Source organism: Coregonus lavaretus (assembly GCF_964263955.1).
Source record: "Coregonus lavaretus genome assembly, chromosome: 25".
Classification (NCBI taxonomy): Eukaryota; Metazoa; Chordata; class Actinopteri; order Salmoniformes; family Salmonidae; genus Coregonus; species Coregonus lavaretus.
This window is the reverse complement of record NC_140012.1, coordinates 19,580,910-19,599,443: the sequence shown is the minus strand read 5'-3', so window position 1 is coordinate 19,599,443 and position 18,534 is coordinate 19,580,910. Positions and strand designations below refer to the sequence as shown.

General features: G+C 43.9%; 2 protein-coding genes across 2 annotated transcripts; both read right to left on the bottom strand.

Moving 5' to 3' along the window:
* Positions 1-10,050: 10,050 nt before the first annotated feature.
* LOC311101172 (uncharacterized protein) lies at positions 10,051-11,807 on the bottom strand. The gene is made up of 2 exons (XM_084142259.1): positions 10,261-11,807; positions 10,051-10,201 (listed from the first exon to the last, which is right to left on the bottom strand). The coding sequence occupies exon 1, from the start codon at positions 11,538-11,540 to the stop codon at positions 10,380-10,382; it is 1,161 nt and encodes a 386-aa protein (XP_083998385.1). The 5' UTR covers positions 11,541-11,807; the 3' UTR covers positions 10,051-10,201; positions 10,261-10,379.
* A 1,303-nt stretch (positions 11,808-13,110) lies between these two features.
* Positions 13,111-15,980, bottom strand: LOC311101170 (E3 ubiquitin-protein ligase TRIM39-like). The gene is made up of 2 exons (XM_084142257.1): positions 15,872-15,980; positions 13,111-15,451 (listed from the first exon to the last, which is right to left on the bottom strand). The coding sequence occupies exon 2, from the start codon at positions 15,447-15,449 to the stop codon at positions 13,827-13,829; it is 1,623 nt and encodes a 540-aa protein (XP_083998383.1). The 5' UTR covers positions 15,450-15,451; positions 15,872-15,980; the 3' UTR covers positions 13,111-13,826.
* Positions 15,981-18,534: the final 2,554 nt, after the last annotated feature.

Genomic DNA, 18,534 nt, shown 5'->3' with positions numbered 1-18,534 from the left:
TTTTTTTTCTAATCAATTATATCACGGCAACAGTAGTTATCAGTGTTCACGTCTGATCTGCCAGCCACTAAATGTCAAATCAGGCTAAAGTCGTGCTTCAAATGGCCCCGCCCGTTTTTGGGGCGATTTCAGTCATGTTGAAAATCGCCCAGAAGTCTCTCATAGCCTGTCATGTAAAATCTATTTTTTTCAAATTTCAAAGCTTTCAATACATTCTCTATGGGTGTCTGTGGGCTTGCACTTACGCGCTTTCGTCATACGTGACGTAACCATGAACGTAACTAAGACAATAGCGGCTAGCAGCGTCTCTGTTGCGACCTGCAGTGCGGCGTTATTTTATGTTTTTAATTTGTAGACTTAGTTTACAAACATTCTGCCAACCATGGATTTCCAGTGGTTGGTTTTGGACTGATCTTGTTGATCGTGTACATACCCGCTACGAACGGACTAAATAATGAAAACGCTGCTGGCAGCGGAATCCCAATACAGCTGGGAGACTTGGCTGGATGACAGAGTCCCGGACAGAGAAGTGGAGCCGGCCGGCTTCACCCTGGTCAGAGCGGACCGCGATCCTGGTAAGAGAGCGACTCTGTACCCCGACATTGAACTGCTTTCTGTGTCATTGCGACCTTACTATCTGCCCCGTGAGTTCCCCCAATTGTTTGTTACCGTTGTGTACTGTTGATAATCACAAGTTTACTGGAGAACTGAGACCAAGTAGAGACTTTGGACAGGGTGGATATGGTATAATAAAGGCAGTTTATTCAGAGGTAAAGATATCTGGAATCGCGTGCACGGACTCGTTCGTCAAACTCTTAGGGAGAAGAGAGCCCCGAAAACATTGTGTGCAGACATTTTATACAATAAATGATGTAGGTTGAATCTAGTAGTTCTGATCTTCTGATTGGTCCTGATGAGTTGGGCGAGGTCCCCTCCACTGTTGCATTGGCTCTGAGTCGGGTTCTCTGTCTTCAAATGTTCAGCCTAAAGAGAGGGGATTTTTGTGTGTGTGTGTGTGTGTGTTTAACAGTGATGATGTGTGTGTGTGTGTGTGTTATCAGTGATGATGTGTGTGTGTGTGTGTGTGTGTGTGTGTGTGTGTGTGTGTGTGTGTGTGTGTCCTCAGAGCAAGAACTCGTGAGTTGGAAGAACTGAGAGACCTATGGCGTGGGTGTTGTCCTTGGCCACCTGCTGACAAGGCTGACAAGATAGGACTCTTTTGTCCATTGTTATAGGATAGGAACAGCATTGATTGAAAACAAACGCCCAACACAAAATGGGTCATGCACAAGATTTTAGTCAGACCAAGCTATAACATTATATATTTACTACGACAGTACATTCAACCAAAAGCTAATATAACAAAGGCATCAGAGATTATTTATAATCTGTCACAGAAACTGGAATCCATCTCCCCAGATCAGTCAATAAATGCTTCTGGTATTGACTTATATGCTGCCCCTGTCTTCATGTTGTTGCTGGACATATCTTTTTTAAAATGTGTGTAGGTCACCTAAATCATCAGAAAAATTGCCCCTCCTGAGAATTTTTTCAGGAGCCGCCACTGTGTGGTGGGACGTTGATGGAATATTTTCCTAAACCTCAGAAAACTGGACACATTAATGTTTTTGCAAATTTCCCATGAAACGTGTCTTGAACATTAATATCTTATGTTCTGAGAACATGGCAACCATGTTCTGTGTATGTGTGGTGGGACGTTGATGGAATATTCTCCTGAGTTCTGAGAACATGGTAACCAAGTTCTATTTGACATTAAGGTAATGGTCTCTTGGAAACATTCCTTGCACATCACGAGAAGAGTCCAATAAAAACTTTAGTTAATGACCTAATGAGGCTCTTAAGGGAATGTTCTCGAAAGTTGTGGGAATGTTTGTTGTTAGCTGGGTTAGCAGCATAATATCTAAATCACAAACTTCTCAAATAGCTTTAAATCAATTAATCTCCAAGTGCATTAAACTGGTGTTGGATAATGCATATCTAATACAACCACTTACCCCAGGATCCACAGTCAGTCAATTTATAGCTCTGCTCACCCTCTCAGAACTCTTTAGAGCCATTTCAGTGCAGACAAGGATTTACAACTCAATTCACAGGACCAGAGGGTAACTGTATCACTACAGAGAGAGAGACGGAGAGACAGAGAGAGGGAGGGAGGGAGAGGGGAGATGGAGAGAGAGTGGAGGCAGAGGGTTGGGGAAAGTGACAGAGGGAGAGAAAGACAATTAGAACCAACCAAATTATGAGAAAACAAAAAGAGAATTACTTGACACATTGGAAAGAATTAACCAAAAAATTAAACAAACAAGAACACTATTTGGCCCTAAACAGAGAATACACAGTGGCATAATACCTGACCACTGTGACTGACCCAAAATGAAGGAGGGGGGGGGGGTGTACCTCTCCTTCCTTGTGAACTGAATGCAACACCACTGTACACATCCAATAATAATGTTATGTTGGACCACCTGGAGTGCTGTACACGGCAACACATATAACTTGTAATGTTTTGATGTCTCAGAGGATTGTTGTTTTGGGTGTGGTAGTAAAGTGTTCGACATACACTCAGGGTCTTCAATTGTGCTGTTAACACTTTATATTTATGCTGAGGGGAAACTCAGGTTGTGTCTCAAATGGCACTCTATTCCCTATGTAGTGCGCTACTTTTGACCAGAGGGCCTGGTCAAAAGGAGTGCACTACATAGGGAATAGGGTGCCATTTGGATGCAGGCATTTGGATGCAGGCATTTTAAGCATCCGTGTTGTTGGCATGCTACATTCCCCTGAACAAGGAAATGGGTGTGGAGAGATAAAAAGAGATGATGTTGTGCTGATGAGAGGATATGTACATCCATAAATGCTGCTTATTACTACTCTAACTGAGTTCGTACATAGTGGCATTTTGATAAGTGCTTAGAGTGGGGGCATGTGTCGGATCTACTGTGTAGGAGGATGTGTGTGTATGTGTGTTCTCTCATTGTATGTGTGAATAATGTGTACACTACAGTGTGTGTATGTGTGTGCCTGTGCACATGTGTTATGTGTGTGCCTGTGTGTGTGTGTGTGTGTGTGTGTGAGCCAACACCAACCTCATGATTTGTCAAGGACAGTGGAGTTCCCCATTAATGCCACATTAGCCTCCCCCATCCTCCCCCACTCCCCCCCTCTTCTCCCCCCCTCTTCTCCCCCCCCCCTCCCCCCTCCCCCTTCCCCTAAACCACTCTCAACCCCAGGCTTTGTCTTCATTAGGCCACCCTGACAAGCTCCCTACGCTGCTCAGAGAGGCACATAACTGTCCACTACTAACACCACAAGACCATGTGCTAACTACCAATCACTATCTGCTGTCTCCTGTCTGCTCTCTCAGTCTGTACCACAGGGCAGAGGCAGGGTATACAGTCTGCCAAATGGGGATAGATTGATAAGATGTCTCATAAATGTTATTTATACAGTGAGGGAAAAAAGTATTTGATCCCCTGCTGATTTTGTACGTTTGCCCGCTGACAAAGACATGATCAGTCTATAATTTTAATGGTAGGTTTATTTCAACAGTGAGAGACAGAATAACAACAAAATAATCCAGAAAAACGCATGTCAAAAATGTTATAAATTGATTTGTATTTTAATGAGGTAAATAAGTATTTTACCCCTCTGCAAAATATGACTTAGTACTTGGTGGCATAACCCTTGTTGGCAATCACAGAGGTCAGACATTTCTTGTAGTTGGCCACCAGGTTTGCACACATCTCAGGAGGGATTTTGTCCCACTCCTCTTTGCAGATCTTCTCCAAGTCATTAAGGTTTCGAGGCTGACATTTGGCAACTCGAACCTTCAGTTCCCTCCACAGATTTTCTATGGGATTATGGTCTGGAGACTGGCTAGGCCATTCCAGGACCTTAATGTGCTTCTTCTTGAGCCACTCCTTTGTTGCCTTGGCCGTTTGTTTTGGGTCATTGTCATGCTGGAATACCCATCCACGATCCATGTTCAATGCCCTGGCTGAGGGAAGGAGGTTCTCACCCAAGATGTGACGGTACATGGCCCCGTCCATCGTCCCTTTGATGCGGTGAAGTTGTCCTGTCCCCTTAGCAGAAAAACACCCCCAAAGCATAATGTTTCCACCTCCATGTTTGATGGTGGGGACGGTGTTCTTGGGGTCATAGGCAGCATTCCTCCTCCTCCAAACACGGCGAGTTGAGTTGATGCCAAAGAGCTTGATTTTGGTCTCATCTGACCACAACACTTTCACCCAGTTCTCCTCTGAATCATTCAGGTGTTCATTGGCAAACCTCAGACGGCCCTGTATATGTGCTTTGTTGAGCAGGGGGACCTTGCGGGCGCTGCAGGATTTCAGTCCTTCACGGCGTAGTGTGTTACCTATTGTTTTCTTGGTGACTATGGTCCCAGCTGCCTTGAGATCATTGACAAGATCCTCCCGTGTAGTTCTGGGCTGATTCCTCACCGTTCTCATGATCATTGCAACTCCACAAGGTGAGATCTTGCATGGAGCCCCAGGCCGAGGGAGATTGACAGTTCTTTTGTGTTTCTTCCATTTGCGAATAATCGCACCAACTGTTGTCACCTTCTCACCAAGCTGCTTGGTGATGGTCTTGTAGCCCATTCCAGCCTTGTGTAGGTCTACAATCTTGTCCCTGACATCCTTGGAGAGCTCTTTGGTCTTGGCCATGGTGGAGAGTTTGGAATCTGATTGTTTGATTGCTTCTGTGGACAGGTGTCTTTTATACAGGTAACAAACTGAGATTAGGAACACTCCCTTTAAGAGTGTGCTCCTAATCTCAGTTCGTTACCTGTATAAAAGACACCTGGGAGCCAGAAATCTTTCTGATTGAGAGGGGGTCAAATACTTATTTCCCTCATTAAAATGCAAATCATTTAATAACATTTTTTACATGCGTTTTTCTTGACTTTTTTGTTGTTATTCTGTCTCTCACTGTTCAAATAAACCCATCATTAAAATTATAGACTGATCATTTCTTTTTCAGTGGGCAAACATACAAAATCAACAGGGGATCAAATACTTTTTTCCCTCACTGTACATAGCTCTGCTCTGGTTTGCTCCCACTTATAATGCTGAAAGGTGGGTTTATGTACTCTTCTTTCCTCTCTTTATCTTGCACCTCCATTGTAACCATTAAGAGATGATGTATACGGTATTAACCACTTATGTTGGAGAACAAGATTTTATGAGTCACACTGCAGCCGTACAGGACCAGGTCTAGAGAAAACCAGACTCTTCCCACAGCTGCTACAAGCTAGATAAGAAAAAAACGAGTTTAGTCAAAAACATGAGAAGCTTTTTTTGTTTCTTGTTAGCCATTTTAATTCAAAACAATCACAGTAGGGTACTTAATTGTTACCCAGAAATTATTTCATATTGAGATAAAAATGGCTTCATTGGACCTTTAAGGGGAAAGGAGAGCAGCAGTATAGAGCTCCCAAAGGCCAGAGTTCCATACTTATTAACATATAATACACTATCTACCAGAGTTCAGTTAATAAGATATAGGTGGGAGAAGGGGAAAGCAACAGAATACAGGCATGGGTCTTGGTACGGGGCAAAGGTGAGCAGTAGCTACAGGATACCACATGAAAGGAGAGGTGCTTTATACACAGTATAACTATAGTAGACCCAGTAGAAGGGTGATAGACACTGGGAGATCACAAAGGAGTGTTGTTAAGGGGTGCATGATGATGATCCCACAGTAGCACGACAAGAATAAAAGCCAGAACAAGAGTACAGTAGTTAGTATTCATGTCCATTCATGTCCTTGTAACAGCATCATGGAATTCTGATCTTATCTCATTGGACTATCTCATCCATTATTAAGGAAGTGGCGGACGGCCTGCTCCGTTCTCCTCCCCTCTCCTCCCCTCTCTCCCCTTTCTATTCCCCAGGTGGTTCTCACTGGCTCTCTAATCCAACCAGCCAACCACACGTGACTGGCTTTCAGCAGAGCATGCAGTGCCAGGGTTTGGAATGCCGAGTAGTAAATGTAGATATACAGGGCAGGAAGGAGCGAGGGAGGGAGGGGATAGACAGAGAGAGAGGGGGAAAGAGGGAGGAGAGGGAAGGAGGAAGGGAGGGAATATAGGGAAAGAGAAAGGTAGAGAGAGAAAGAGAGAGAGGGAGAGGAGAGTGAGGAATATAGGGAGCAGCCAGGAAAGCAGCAGCGATGTGAAAAAGTGGATGCTTGTTTATTAATTTCCTCATTATATTTTATTCATGTGTGATTTGTGTATGACCTGGGGACCGCTGCCTGCCCCACTTCCACAGACCACTCACTGCTTTGACATATATGTAGTATCCTGCCATGCAGAAGCCTTGAGATAGCAGAAACGTATTCACACATTGAGCATTCCTCTTTCATCTTATCATGCAGATGAGGATTATCTGATATTACAATGTTAATCAGTGGATTTACTGGGATGAGATTGTCCTCATAAATTGTGTACCGCACAGATCTGAAGCTGTGTGACGAAATGTATTATTATACACACTGTAATATATGCCAATAACCTGTTGTGTTGTTACATGGTTAGGTCAACAGAGGGCAATGTTGTTCCAGAGAGGAGTCATGGGTGTGTCTCAATAGTCTCTAGTGGCTTCCTTTACTCGTCTCCTCTCCTTTCTCCGCTGATCTGACAACCAGAAACGAGGGTGAAATCAATAATGGATGCCTACTAGGAATTTGCTTTCACCTGTCTAGTTGATTCACATCAGGGTATATGAAAGTAAGAAGACAAGGACAGCAGAATAGACAAGAGGGGCCCATTTTAGACCATTGACACACATCCCTTTAGGCTTTCCCACTAATGTTACAAGACAGTGGAATAGCGCCAAGTATTCAGTGGAGCTGCATGTGGTTGTTTAGTTAGAGGACGAACTGGAGGTTCTGTGGTACATAGAGGTACAGTATATGAGATAATTTACAGTAGGACTGGAGGTGTCGTACAGAGAGGTATAGTAGGTGATTTACAGTAGGACTGGTGTCGTACAGTGAGGTATAGAAGGTCATTTACAGTAGGACTGGAGGTGTCGTACAGAGAGGTATAGTAGGTGATTTACAGTAGGACTGGTGTCGTACAGAGAGGTATAGGAGGTCATTTACAGAAGGACTGGAGGTGTCGTACAGAGAGGTATAGGAGGTGATTTACAGTAGGACTGGAGGTGTCGTACAGAGAGGTATAGGAGGTGATTTACAGTAGGACTGGAGGTGTCGTACAGAGAGGTATAGGAGGTGATTTACAGTAGGACTGGTGTCGTACAGAGAGGTATAGGAGGTGATTTACAGTAGGACTGGAGGTGTCGTACAGAGAGGTATAGGAGATGATTTACAGTAGGACTGGAGGTGTCGTACAGAGAGGTATAGGAGATGATTTACAGTAGGACTGTTGTGGTACAGAGAGGTATAGAGAGGTATATGACTCCTTAATAGGAGGTAATGTATCTGATACAGCAGCTCACTTGACATGCTCTGTTAATCACTCCCTTGGCTACATTGATTGCAGCTACTCTACATAGAAAACAATTAGCAAGCTAGCCAAGTGAGAGACACACAGCAGGTTCATTTAGGGAGAGCCAGAGCAATATTCACTGAGTGTACAAAACATTATGAACATTATGCTATTTCCATGACATAGGTGAATCCTGGTGAAAGCTATGATCGCTTATTTGTTATTTATTTTTTATTTTTAATTTTTATATTTGATCGCTTATTGATGTCACTTGTTAAATCCACTTCAATCAGTGTAGATGAAGGGGAGGAGACAGGTTAAATAAGGATTTTTAAGCCTTGAGACAATTGAGACATGGATTGTGTATGTGTGGGTGAATGGGACAAAAGGTTTAAGTGCCTTTTAACGGGGTATGGTAGTAGGTGCAAGGCGCACTGGTTTGTGTCAAGAACTGCAACGCTGCTGGGATTTTCACGCTCAACAGTTTCTTGTTTGTTTCAAGAATGGTCCACCACCCAAAGGAGATCCAGCCAACTTGACACAACTGTGACACCTTGTAGAGTCCATGCCCTGACGAATTGAGGATGTTGGGGGTGGGTACAAAACAGTATTAGGAAGGTGTTCTTAATGTTTTGTACACTCAGAGTAGATTAACTAAATTTGGCAAGGCTAGTTAAAGATTTAGAATGGGTTCGGTTGGAATCAAAAGCTTCAACACAATAATGTCCTAATTAGGCTAATTAGAAAGAGAGAGAGAGAGATTTGTAGTTTATTTCACTTTTGTTTAATATCTATTTCATTTGCTTTGGCAATGTAAACATACAGTGGGGGAAAAAAGTATTTGATCCCCTGCTGATTTTGTACATTTGCCCACTGACAAAGACGTGATCAGTCTATAATTTTAATGGTAGGTTTATTTGAACAGTGAGAGACAGAATAACAAAAAAAATGCATGTCAAAAATGCATGTCAAAAATGTTATAAATTGATTTGCATTTTAATGAGGGAAATAAGTATTTGACCCCTCTGCAAAACATGACTTGGTGGCAAAACCCTTTTCTTGTAGTTGGCCACCAGGTTTGCACACACCTCAGCAGGGATTTTGTCCCGCTCCTCTTTGCAGATCTTCTTCAAGTCATTAAGGTTTCGAGCCTGACGTTTGGCAACTCGAACCTTCAGCTCCCTCCACAGATTTTCTATGGGACTAAGGTCTGGAGACTGCCTAGGCCACTCCAGGACCTTAATGTGCTTCTTCTTGAGCCACTCTTTTGTTGCCTTGGCCGTGTTTTTTGGGTCATTGTCATGCTGGAATACCCATCCACAACCCATTTTCAAAGCCCTGGCTGAGGGAAGGAGGTTCTCACCCAAGATTTGACGGTACATGGCCCTGTCCATCGTCCCTTTGATGCGGTGAAGTTGTCCTGTCCCCTTAGCAGAAAAACACCCCCAAAGCATAATGTTTTCACCTCCATGTCTGACGGTGGGCATGGTGTTCTTGGGGTCATAGGCAGCATTCCTCCTCCTCCAAACACGGCGAGTTGAGTTGATGCCAAAGAGCTCGATTTTGGTCTCATCTGACTACAACACTTTCACCCAGTTCTCCTCTGAATCATTCAGATGTTCATTTCTTTGTTGTTATTCTGTCTCTCACTGTTCAAATAAACCTACCATTAAAATTATAGACTGATAATTTCTTTGTCAGTGGGCAAACGTACAAAATCAGCAGGGGATCAAATACTTTTTTTCCCTCACTGTATGTTTCCCATGCCAATAAAGCCCTTTAAATTGAAATTGAGAGAGAGAGAGAGAGAGAGAGAGAGAGAGAGAGAGAGAGAGAGAGAGAGAGAGAGAGAGAGAGAGAGAGAGAGAGAGAGAGAGAGAGAGAGAGAGAGAGAGAGGTGTCTCAGGACAGGTTTCAACCATCTTGACTGACTGCTTCCAAATTCCACAGCTATGGTGACTGAAAACTAGCCATTATATCACCCACAGAATAACAGATTTCACTCACAACCCTTGTTCATGGGTTAAATTGACCCCTATGACCTATGAGAGTTGTTGATGGGTTGAGCTGACCTCAATGACATATTTTATACTCTAGTGGATATAACTTAGAAATGGCTGTCTATTGTTTAGAAATATATATTTATACATATAATTATACTGTACTCTTATGAGTATAATGATATACTTATAACTACAGTATACTTAAATGTAAACAATTTAGAATAAATTCCTATTTGCCGGATGTTGCCTGGCTTCTAATCTGTATGATTGTCATAAGATATTTTGTCTAAAACATTGTTTGGGGCGACACTGTGAAGTTAAACAACTATTAGTAATATCAGTGAGCATGATAAGATGATTATGCTGGGAGACGGATCCCTTCCCTGGAGGAAAACAAGCAGACACAAACAAGTAGCATATGTTCATTTTATTACTGTGAATATATCAAGAGCTCTGTGTGGTTGTTAATAGGAATCACTACTAAAGAGCTTTTTGTTGACCCATTTTATTACACCACATTGTCACGATCGTCTAAGGAAGCGGACCAAAGCGCAGCGTTTGTAGCGAACATGTTGACTTTATTAAATAAAGCAACCACAAAACAACAAAACAAAATGACGATACGTGAAGTCCAAAAGTGACAATGACTGAACAGGAACAAAAACCCACAAACACAAGGTGAAAACAGACAGTATAAATATGGCTCCCAATCAGAGACAACGAGCCAACAGCTGCCACTCGTTACCTCTGATTGGGAGTCACTCAACCAAACAAAGAAATACAACCCATAGAACCACCCAACCAAAACAAAACACCACGAAACGAACACACCCTGGCTCAACACACAAAGTCCCGGAGCCAGAGCGTGACAGTACCCCCCCCTAAAGGCGCGGACTGCGACCGCGCCTCAATAAGGCTAAACAAGGGAGGGCTGGGTGGGCATACCTCCTCGGCGGTGGTTCTGGCTCCGGCCCTGATCCCCACCTCCTCTTCAACCCCCCAAAGTACCCCTGGTCCTGTCTAGCCCCGCTGGTCGGAGCCGGACTGACGACACGCGCCCCTGGCTTGGTGCGTGTAGGAGGAACGAGCTGGACCAGGCTGACGCCTCGCATCCCTGGTTTGGTGCGAGTAGCAGGAACGGGCTGGACCAGGCTGACGACGCGCACCACTGACCTGGTGCGGGGAGCAGGACTGAGCCGGACCGGGCTGACGACGCGCACCACTGACCTGGTGCGGGGAGCTTGGATGGGCCGGACTGGGCTGGCGACGCGCACCACAGACTTGGTGCGGAGAGCAGAAACGGGCCGGACAGGGCTGGCGACGCGCACCACAGACTTGGCGCGGAGAGCAGGAACGGGCAGAGCCGGGCTGACGAGACGCACCACAGACTTGACGCGGGGAGCAGGAATGGGCCGGACCGGGCTGGCGACGCGTACCCCCGACCTGGTGCGGGGAGCAGGAACGGGCAGAGCCGGGCTGACGAGACGCACCACAGACTTGATGCGGGGAGCAGGAATGGGCCGGACTGGGCTGGCGACGCGCACCGCAGGTTCGATGCGGGGAGCAGGAATAGACTGGACCGTACTGGGGACACACACCACTGGCTCTACACCGGGCTCTGGAACGGGCCGGACCGGACTGGCAACACACGCCAGTACCTCTCGCCGTGCCTCCACACCTTCCATCCCCTCTTCTACCAGTGGCCCCCGTAACCCGGCGGCCTTCTCCGGCAACCCACTGGACCGCTCTATCGCGGCCTCCTGCTGGTCCGCCGTCGTGAGCCCCCCCCTAAAAATTTTCGGGGCGTCTCTCCTACCCGTGGACCACTTCTCCATATCCCTCGCCAGTTTCTCGCCCTTCTGCCATAACGTCAAGCCCTTGTCTTCCTCCCTCGGCTTGACCCAGTCCAGGAGGCGAAGGAGATCTGTGAGGGATCTCCCTGGCGATGGCTCCTGAACACACTGCTTGGTCCCATCTTGGTGGGTTTTTCTGTCACGATCGTCTAAGGAAGCGGACCAAAGCGCAGCGTTTGTAGCGAACATGTTGACTTTATTAAATAAAGCAACCACAAAACAACAAAACAAAATGACGATACGTGAAGTCCAAAAGTGACAATGACTGAACAGGAACAAAAACCCACAAACACAAGGTGAAAACAGACAGTATAAATATGGCTCCCAATCAGAGACAACGAGCCAACAGCTGCCACTTGTTACCTCTGATTGGGAGTCACTCAACCAAACAAAGAAATACAACCCATAGAACCACCCAACCAAAACAAAACACCACGAAACGAACACACCCTGGCTCAACACACAAAGTCCCGGAGCCAGAGCGTGACACACATGGTCTGGCTTTTTCATAGGTGGAGATGGAGGAACTCACTTTAGATTTCTCTGTAATTATTATTTTATTATATAATTTTTCATTAATTGCCCACCACCATCCCCCACGTTCGGGGGGCTAAACTATTCTTTATTTTTACAAATATAAAAAAATGTTTTACAAGAAGACGTCTCTTTTTTTGAGGGTCTTTCTTTCCTTACAAATAACCATCCCACAATAGGGAAGTGGGACCTTAAGGTTCATGGTCCCCCAGCTTACCCTCCACACCTCCCCAATAACTCCCAACCCCTTCAGCCCACTACCCATACATAGTGTGGTAGACACACAAAGCAAACACCCTAACAAAAAAACACACCCACACACAAAAAAACTATTACCCTAACAAACTACAAAAGGACATAAACCGAAAATACATACAGAAAAACAACAACATTAAATACATTAACTCAACATAAAAAAACATTAAATAGAATTGCCATATGACTGGTGATCAGGAATATGTTTAACTTGCAACATTTCCTTTGTCTATGATCCCTCTTGACAAATTATTTGGTCCCATTTGATCCCATTTGTCAATCCTTCTAGTTTATACTAGTGTTTGACAGTTATTTTGAAAGAATCCAATAGCATATTTTTTTTTCCTGCATTTTTAAAATTAAAACTTTCCCCAGCAGAATTAAAACATTGTATATAGTGTTCCATATGTCCCTTAAGTCTCCCAATATAACTGTTTGTGGAAAGATAACAAAACAGGGAGTAACCATTATTGTACCTTTGCCCAAATATTAGCCACTATGGGGACAATACCAGAAAATATGTAACAAATCCTCCACTTCTCTGTAAATTCAAATATATAATGGTGAGATGTTCTCTGTGATTAAGATTTAGATACTATTGAGTTGTCCTAGTCTGGAAGTTGGAAGGTATCTTTCATGATAATTAAACCAGTTAAATCAACCAGCTTCAACACTCACCCTCATGGGCCAGCATTCAATCCGATCACAAGTTGTAGACAATGTGGCTTTTAAAGGCAACTTCCAATTGAGCCGACATACGCAGCGTTTGTGATCTCTGCAAACACGGGAACATTGCATTTAAAAGCTGCAGGTAACACTTTATTTGGATAGTTGGTTTGTAGATGTTCAATAACTGTCAACACCATTTCAAGTAACCCTAACGCAAACCTTATCTTAACCCTTAACATTTTTACATTTTTAGTAGACGCTCTTATCCAGAGCGACTTACATTATCTTTTTATTTTATTTTCCATACTGGCCCCCCGTGGGAATCGAACCCACAAACCTGGCGTGCTCTACCAACTGAGCTACATCCCTGCCGGCCATTCTCTCCCCTACCCTGGACGACTTGTGCGCCGCCCCATGGGTCTCCCGGTCGCGGCCGGCTACGACAGAGCCTGGATTCGAACCAGGATCTCTAGCCTTAGACCACTGCGCCACTCGGGAGTTAGTTATCAACATATAGTTTGTTGATAGTATGACCATCTGTAGATCATCTATATGGGACTATCCAAATAAAGTGTGACCAAGCTGCATTGTCTACAACCTGATTGAATCCCGGCCCTGATGTCAATACTCCATTGTTTGTAAACAATATATTTGCCAACAAACAATGCTCAGCTTCAAAAGAAGTTTCTGATCTCATGAACTGTCAGTCCTTGGTCCATCTATGAATTTGAGAGTGGTTACATTTCTCCAGGCCATCCCTCAGCTTTGGCAAACCAAGTGGCGGGGCTATTGTTGGCAGAAAATTGAATTAAGGCTGGGATTCAATAAGCACGCTCTAGTCGACAATGTGGCTTTTAAAGGCAATGTTACCCGTGTTCACGGAGTTCGCATTCAAGGTAAGCGCTACAGATGTCGGCTCAATTGGAAATTACCTTTAAATGTCAAGCGCACTATAGCGAGGTTTCAGATTGAATCCCGGCCTTACTATTGTGCCCTGTGACCTTAATGTACCCTAATTCAGTCTGTATGACTGACAGCGGAGATGATCAATGCTTGACTGTTATCGTCATGAATCCCGCAGTCAAAGAATGGATAGAGTTTCTCAGTGAAGTTGCAGCCAGTGAAAGAGAAGATATGAGCCCTGGTCTCCACATTATAGAAGGACACCTGACCCTCCTCATAATCCACAAACACCCCCATCTTCTGGGGCTTTTTCAAGGTGAGGGTTACAGAAGGAGAGGTGTTGGCCGCATGGGTAATAGAGCCAGTATACATAGACATAGACTGTCTCTTCTGTCCCACTGTCCAGAATCCACCCTCAGGGGTCAGTGGAAGCCCTAAATCATATATACTCCCTAAGTATTGCCTCTCGATGGACCTATTGATGGACTCTCTGGCCACTCCTAACTCCCAGCAAATCCTCCCCTCCATCTGCACCTCATAGTAAAATCTCCCTGAGGAGAAGCCCTCCTTTCCCAGAATACAGCGACTAACAAACCTCTTTGGGTTTTCAGGGCGAACGTTCCATGTCTGTCCAACACTCACTTGTTTCCTGTCCGCAGACAGGCCAAGAAAGGGATTTGCTGTATCAGGGTCCAGAGTCACATCCACTGCATACTGCTTCATACTCTTCAGATTGTCAGGAATCTTCAGCTTGTCAGGAAACTTCAGATTGTCAGGAAACTTCTCCATTGCTTTATTGCATTTTTCCATAAGCTCAGAAAATGCTTTCCTCGTCTTCTCCTCCAGCTCTGACACAGAGTTCCTCAAAACTCTCCTCACATTCACCAGCTCAGTGTGAATACTGATCTCAGACCAGTTCTTGGCATTTGGAGGGGTACATAGGGATGGGGAGCTCTGGAGGAGGTGAAGGTGGTCCTCAGTGTGTGAGAGCTGCTTCAGCTCAGTGCTTCTCCTCAGTAGCCCATTGATTTCCTGCTCCAGCTCTTTAATGAACCCTTCAGCCCGCTTCTCTGCTGCTTTCTGCTTCTCCTCAACCACCTCAATGAGCTCAGCCTGGCTTCTCTCAATGAAGTGCACCAGATCAGTGAAGACCTGCATGCTGTCCGCTATCTCTCTCTCTGTGTCTCTCTTGCTGAGCTCTACTGAATGTTTGATCTCCCAACCCTTTTGCATTCGCTCCTGGATCATCTGCTGTACTTGTGCCTCCGTCTTTCCCAGCTGAGCCTTCCTCTCTCCACACTCTTCCTCTAGATGGACGATGTGGTGAGTCTTGTGGTCTGTCTCAATGCAGAACTGACAAACACATGTCTGGTCAGTTCTACAGAACAGCTCAAGAAGTGTGTTGTGTTTCTTACACATGATTCTGTCTTCCAGGTTCTCCATGTTGGCGTCACAGACCCCTTTTCCAGCCTCGAGAAGGGATTCATCTCTGTCTCTCATCCTCTTAAAATGATCTGCAACATCTCTAAGTGTCGTGTTGGTCTTTAGCTCTGGTCTTATGTAGAAATTATGCTTACACATTGGACACTGGCACAGGCCAGTGCTATCCCAGTATTCACTAATACAGGCCTTGCAAAAGTTGTGTCCACATGGAGTGGAGACTGGCTCAATGAACACATCCCGACAGATGGCGCACTGGAACTGATCTTCAGACATGAGAATGCTGGAGGATGCCATTTCTGGAACACAATACAAATTATAAGAATAATTCCTGGAATGAGTCAGCATTATACAGTAATTCATTTTCTGAATACTATGTACTGATTTTTGGTAGTGATACCAAAACAATATTGATTCACAGTTTCAACATTTTCCATACATTTATATTTTATCCAGAGGAGGAAGAGTTAAGAAAAGATTGTACTGTACTTTACCTATCCCGCTTTTTCATTTGAAAGTTTGGAGAAGTAGTGACTAATAAATTGATGCTAAACCATCTGGATAATATGTATGTAACGCTATCTATATGTTATCAGGATTCTGATCAAAAGTGAAACAGGTAAAAAAAAAGGAACTGCAGAGATTATGACATCATTCTGCACCTTTAATACATCTCTCTCTCTCTCTCTCTCTCTCTCTCTCTCTCTCTCTCTACTCACCTGAGTGTTTATTCCTTGTTGACTTGACGAAAGTTAGACTTTGATATCTGAGTTGTTATTTCTTGCAAAGATTAGAAGAGAGTTTGTTACTGTGTGTGATTTCCTTCTCCCAAGATAACTTTCATTTCAGCATAGTGACATGAGCCCTCAACTCCTCCCTGCTTCGCCGCTCTTAAAGGGACAGAGCTGAAATTTTACTCAGTTGTCTAAAGTCCCATCATCATCATCATCCTCACCTCCATCTTCACAGCCTTTATCATCACCGCCCTCCTCACCTTCCTCATCCTCATCAAACCCTACACTGTTAATATGAAGTGCTTTGTAACACCAAAACTGATGGCAAAAGAGCTGCCACGAAGGCAAAGGAGACAAAATACATCATTATTGTGCATTAAAACACATAATCTTTAGATGTTTTGAAACATGACACAGTGTGTTGTAAAATCCCTTCATCAAGTGTTGTGCAACACCTTGCCAGGGACTGGGATCACTACCGGAAAAGGTTGAAAACACTGGGGAGCCAGGCCCATCCAATCAGAATGTGTTTTTCCCCCAAAAGGGCTTTATTACAGACATAAATACTCCTCAATTTCATCAGCTGTCCGGGTGGCTGGTCTCAGACGTTTCCGCAGGTGAAGAAGCCGGATGTGGAGGTCCTGGGCTAGCATGGTTACACGTGGTCTGCGATTGTGAGGCCAGTTGGACGTACTGCCAAATTCTCTAAAATGACATTATGGTAGAGAAATGAACATTCAATACTCTGGCAACAGCTCTGGTGGACATTCCTACAAGTCAGCATGCCAATTGCACGCTCCCTCAACTTGAGACATCTGTGGCATTGTGTTGTGTGACAAAACTGCACATTTAAAGTGGCCTTTCATTGTCCCCAGCACAAGGTGCACCTGTGTAATGATCATGCTATTTAATCAGCTTCTTGAAATGCCACACTTGTCAGGTGGATGGATTATGTTGGCAAAGGAGAAATGTTCATTAATAGGGATTTAAGCAAATTTGTGCACAAAATATGAGAGAAATACGTTTTTTGTGCATATGGGACATTTCTGGGATCTTTTATTTCTGCTCATGAAACATGGGACCAACACTTTACATGTCACATTTATATTTTTGTTCAGTATAGATACCTTCTCTTTTGGTGTCGTTTCCTCTCTCTAAAGAGTCTAAACACTATTATGGTGTTTCACACATCCTGTCTAGTGCAGAATTATATAACTTCTTCTGGAGTATTTTCATCGATTTATGTAATTTATCATTTGCCAGCTCAAACCGCTTCAGCAGGCATTGTTAATCACAGTACTCAATCCACTAACAGTAACTGGAGGTTATACAGCAAGCATTACAGGAAACTGCATTTGCCTCTACCGTTAAAAGTAAACCATTTCGGGAATGGTTGTCTCATCATTGAATGTCATTTTGCCTGACGGTTTTGATATCTGTTCATCATGATCCATTACACCTCATGGCACAACAAGCTTAATACTAATATAGAAATATACTTTCTTCAAACATTCATACAACATTGTGGAATTGCCCACAATCCCCTAAACACAGAGCCACGTAGAAAGATAGGAAGTGCAAGGAGATTAAAACCAGACTTCTATAATAGTTCAATCAAAACATTTGCTCTATCTTTGGTTATCCTCATATAAAATATACTTACATTTTGAAAACATATTACATTTGATTTTTTCTTAAATTTTTAGTATGTACATGTTGGTTGTTTTTTAAAGTCACATTTCAATTCACCCCAGAATAATGTTTTACTCTGTGGTTATGTGGTTGAATGTGTAAAATGCCATTGAAATTCCCCAGAAGTTGGGGGTCCAATTCCCGCTTCCGCCTGTCCCACTTTCACTACTTCTCTGTGTCCTCCTGTTTCTAATCTGTCTAAATAAAGCAATGAAAGTGGAATTCCACCCCAAAAAATGCTTAGCCATTGGATTGCATGAGAGACAGTGTTTTGATGCTGCCTTTTACATGCACTGAAAACCCGCAAAAGTGTTTTCACCAACACCCTTTTAAAAACTTTAATATTCAGATTGAAGAACCACTTTGGGTGTTTCAGAGTACTTCTATTCTGTTTTAAAACACTCTGTGTATCATAACACTTACACTGGGTTTACATTCAAACACCCTCCAAACACCAGATATCAGGTTAGATGCACTACTTTAAATGGTTTCATTACACAATCATTGTGTTTTGAGTCTTTCTATTTTTACATTGTATTGCATCTTCCTACTATCCCTCAATAGGTGTGTGTTTCAGCTATAGCTGGCTACTGAGCCTGTCTCTCTCGCAGTGCTCTGCGTGTTTAGAGCCTGTCTCTCTCTCAGTGCTCTGAGTGTTTAGGGCCTGTCTCTCTCTCAGTGCTCTGAGTGTTTAGAGCCTGTCTCTCTCTCAGTGCTCTGAGTGTTTAGAGCCTGTCTCTCTCTCAGTGCTCTGAGTGTTTAGGGCCTGTCTCTCTCTCAGTGCTCTGAGTGTTTAGAGCCTGTCTCTCTCTCAGTGCTCTGAGTGTTTAGGGCCTGTCTCTCTCTCAGTGCTCTGAGTGTTTAGAGCCTGTCTCTCTCTCAGTGCTCTGAGTGTTTAGCCTCTCTCTCTCTCTCTCTCTCTTGCTTTCTCTCTCTCTCAGAGTGTTTAGAGCCTT

Coding starts and splice junctions, on each gene's coding strand:
- LOC311101170 (XM_084142257.1), bottom strand. CDS start 15,449: ATGGCATCCTCCAGCATTCTCATGTCTGAAGATCAGTTCCAGTGCGCC.
- LOC311101172 (XM_084142259.1), bottom strand. CDS start 11,540: ATGTTCGCTACAAACGCTGCGCTTTGGTCCGCTTCCTTAGACGATCGT.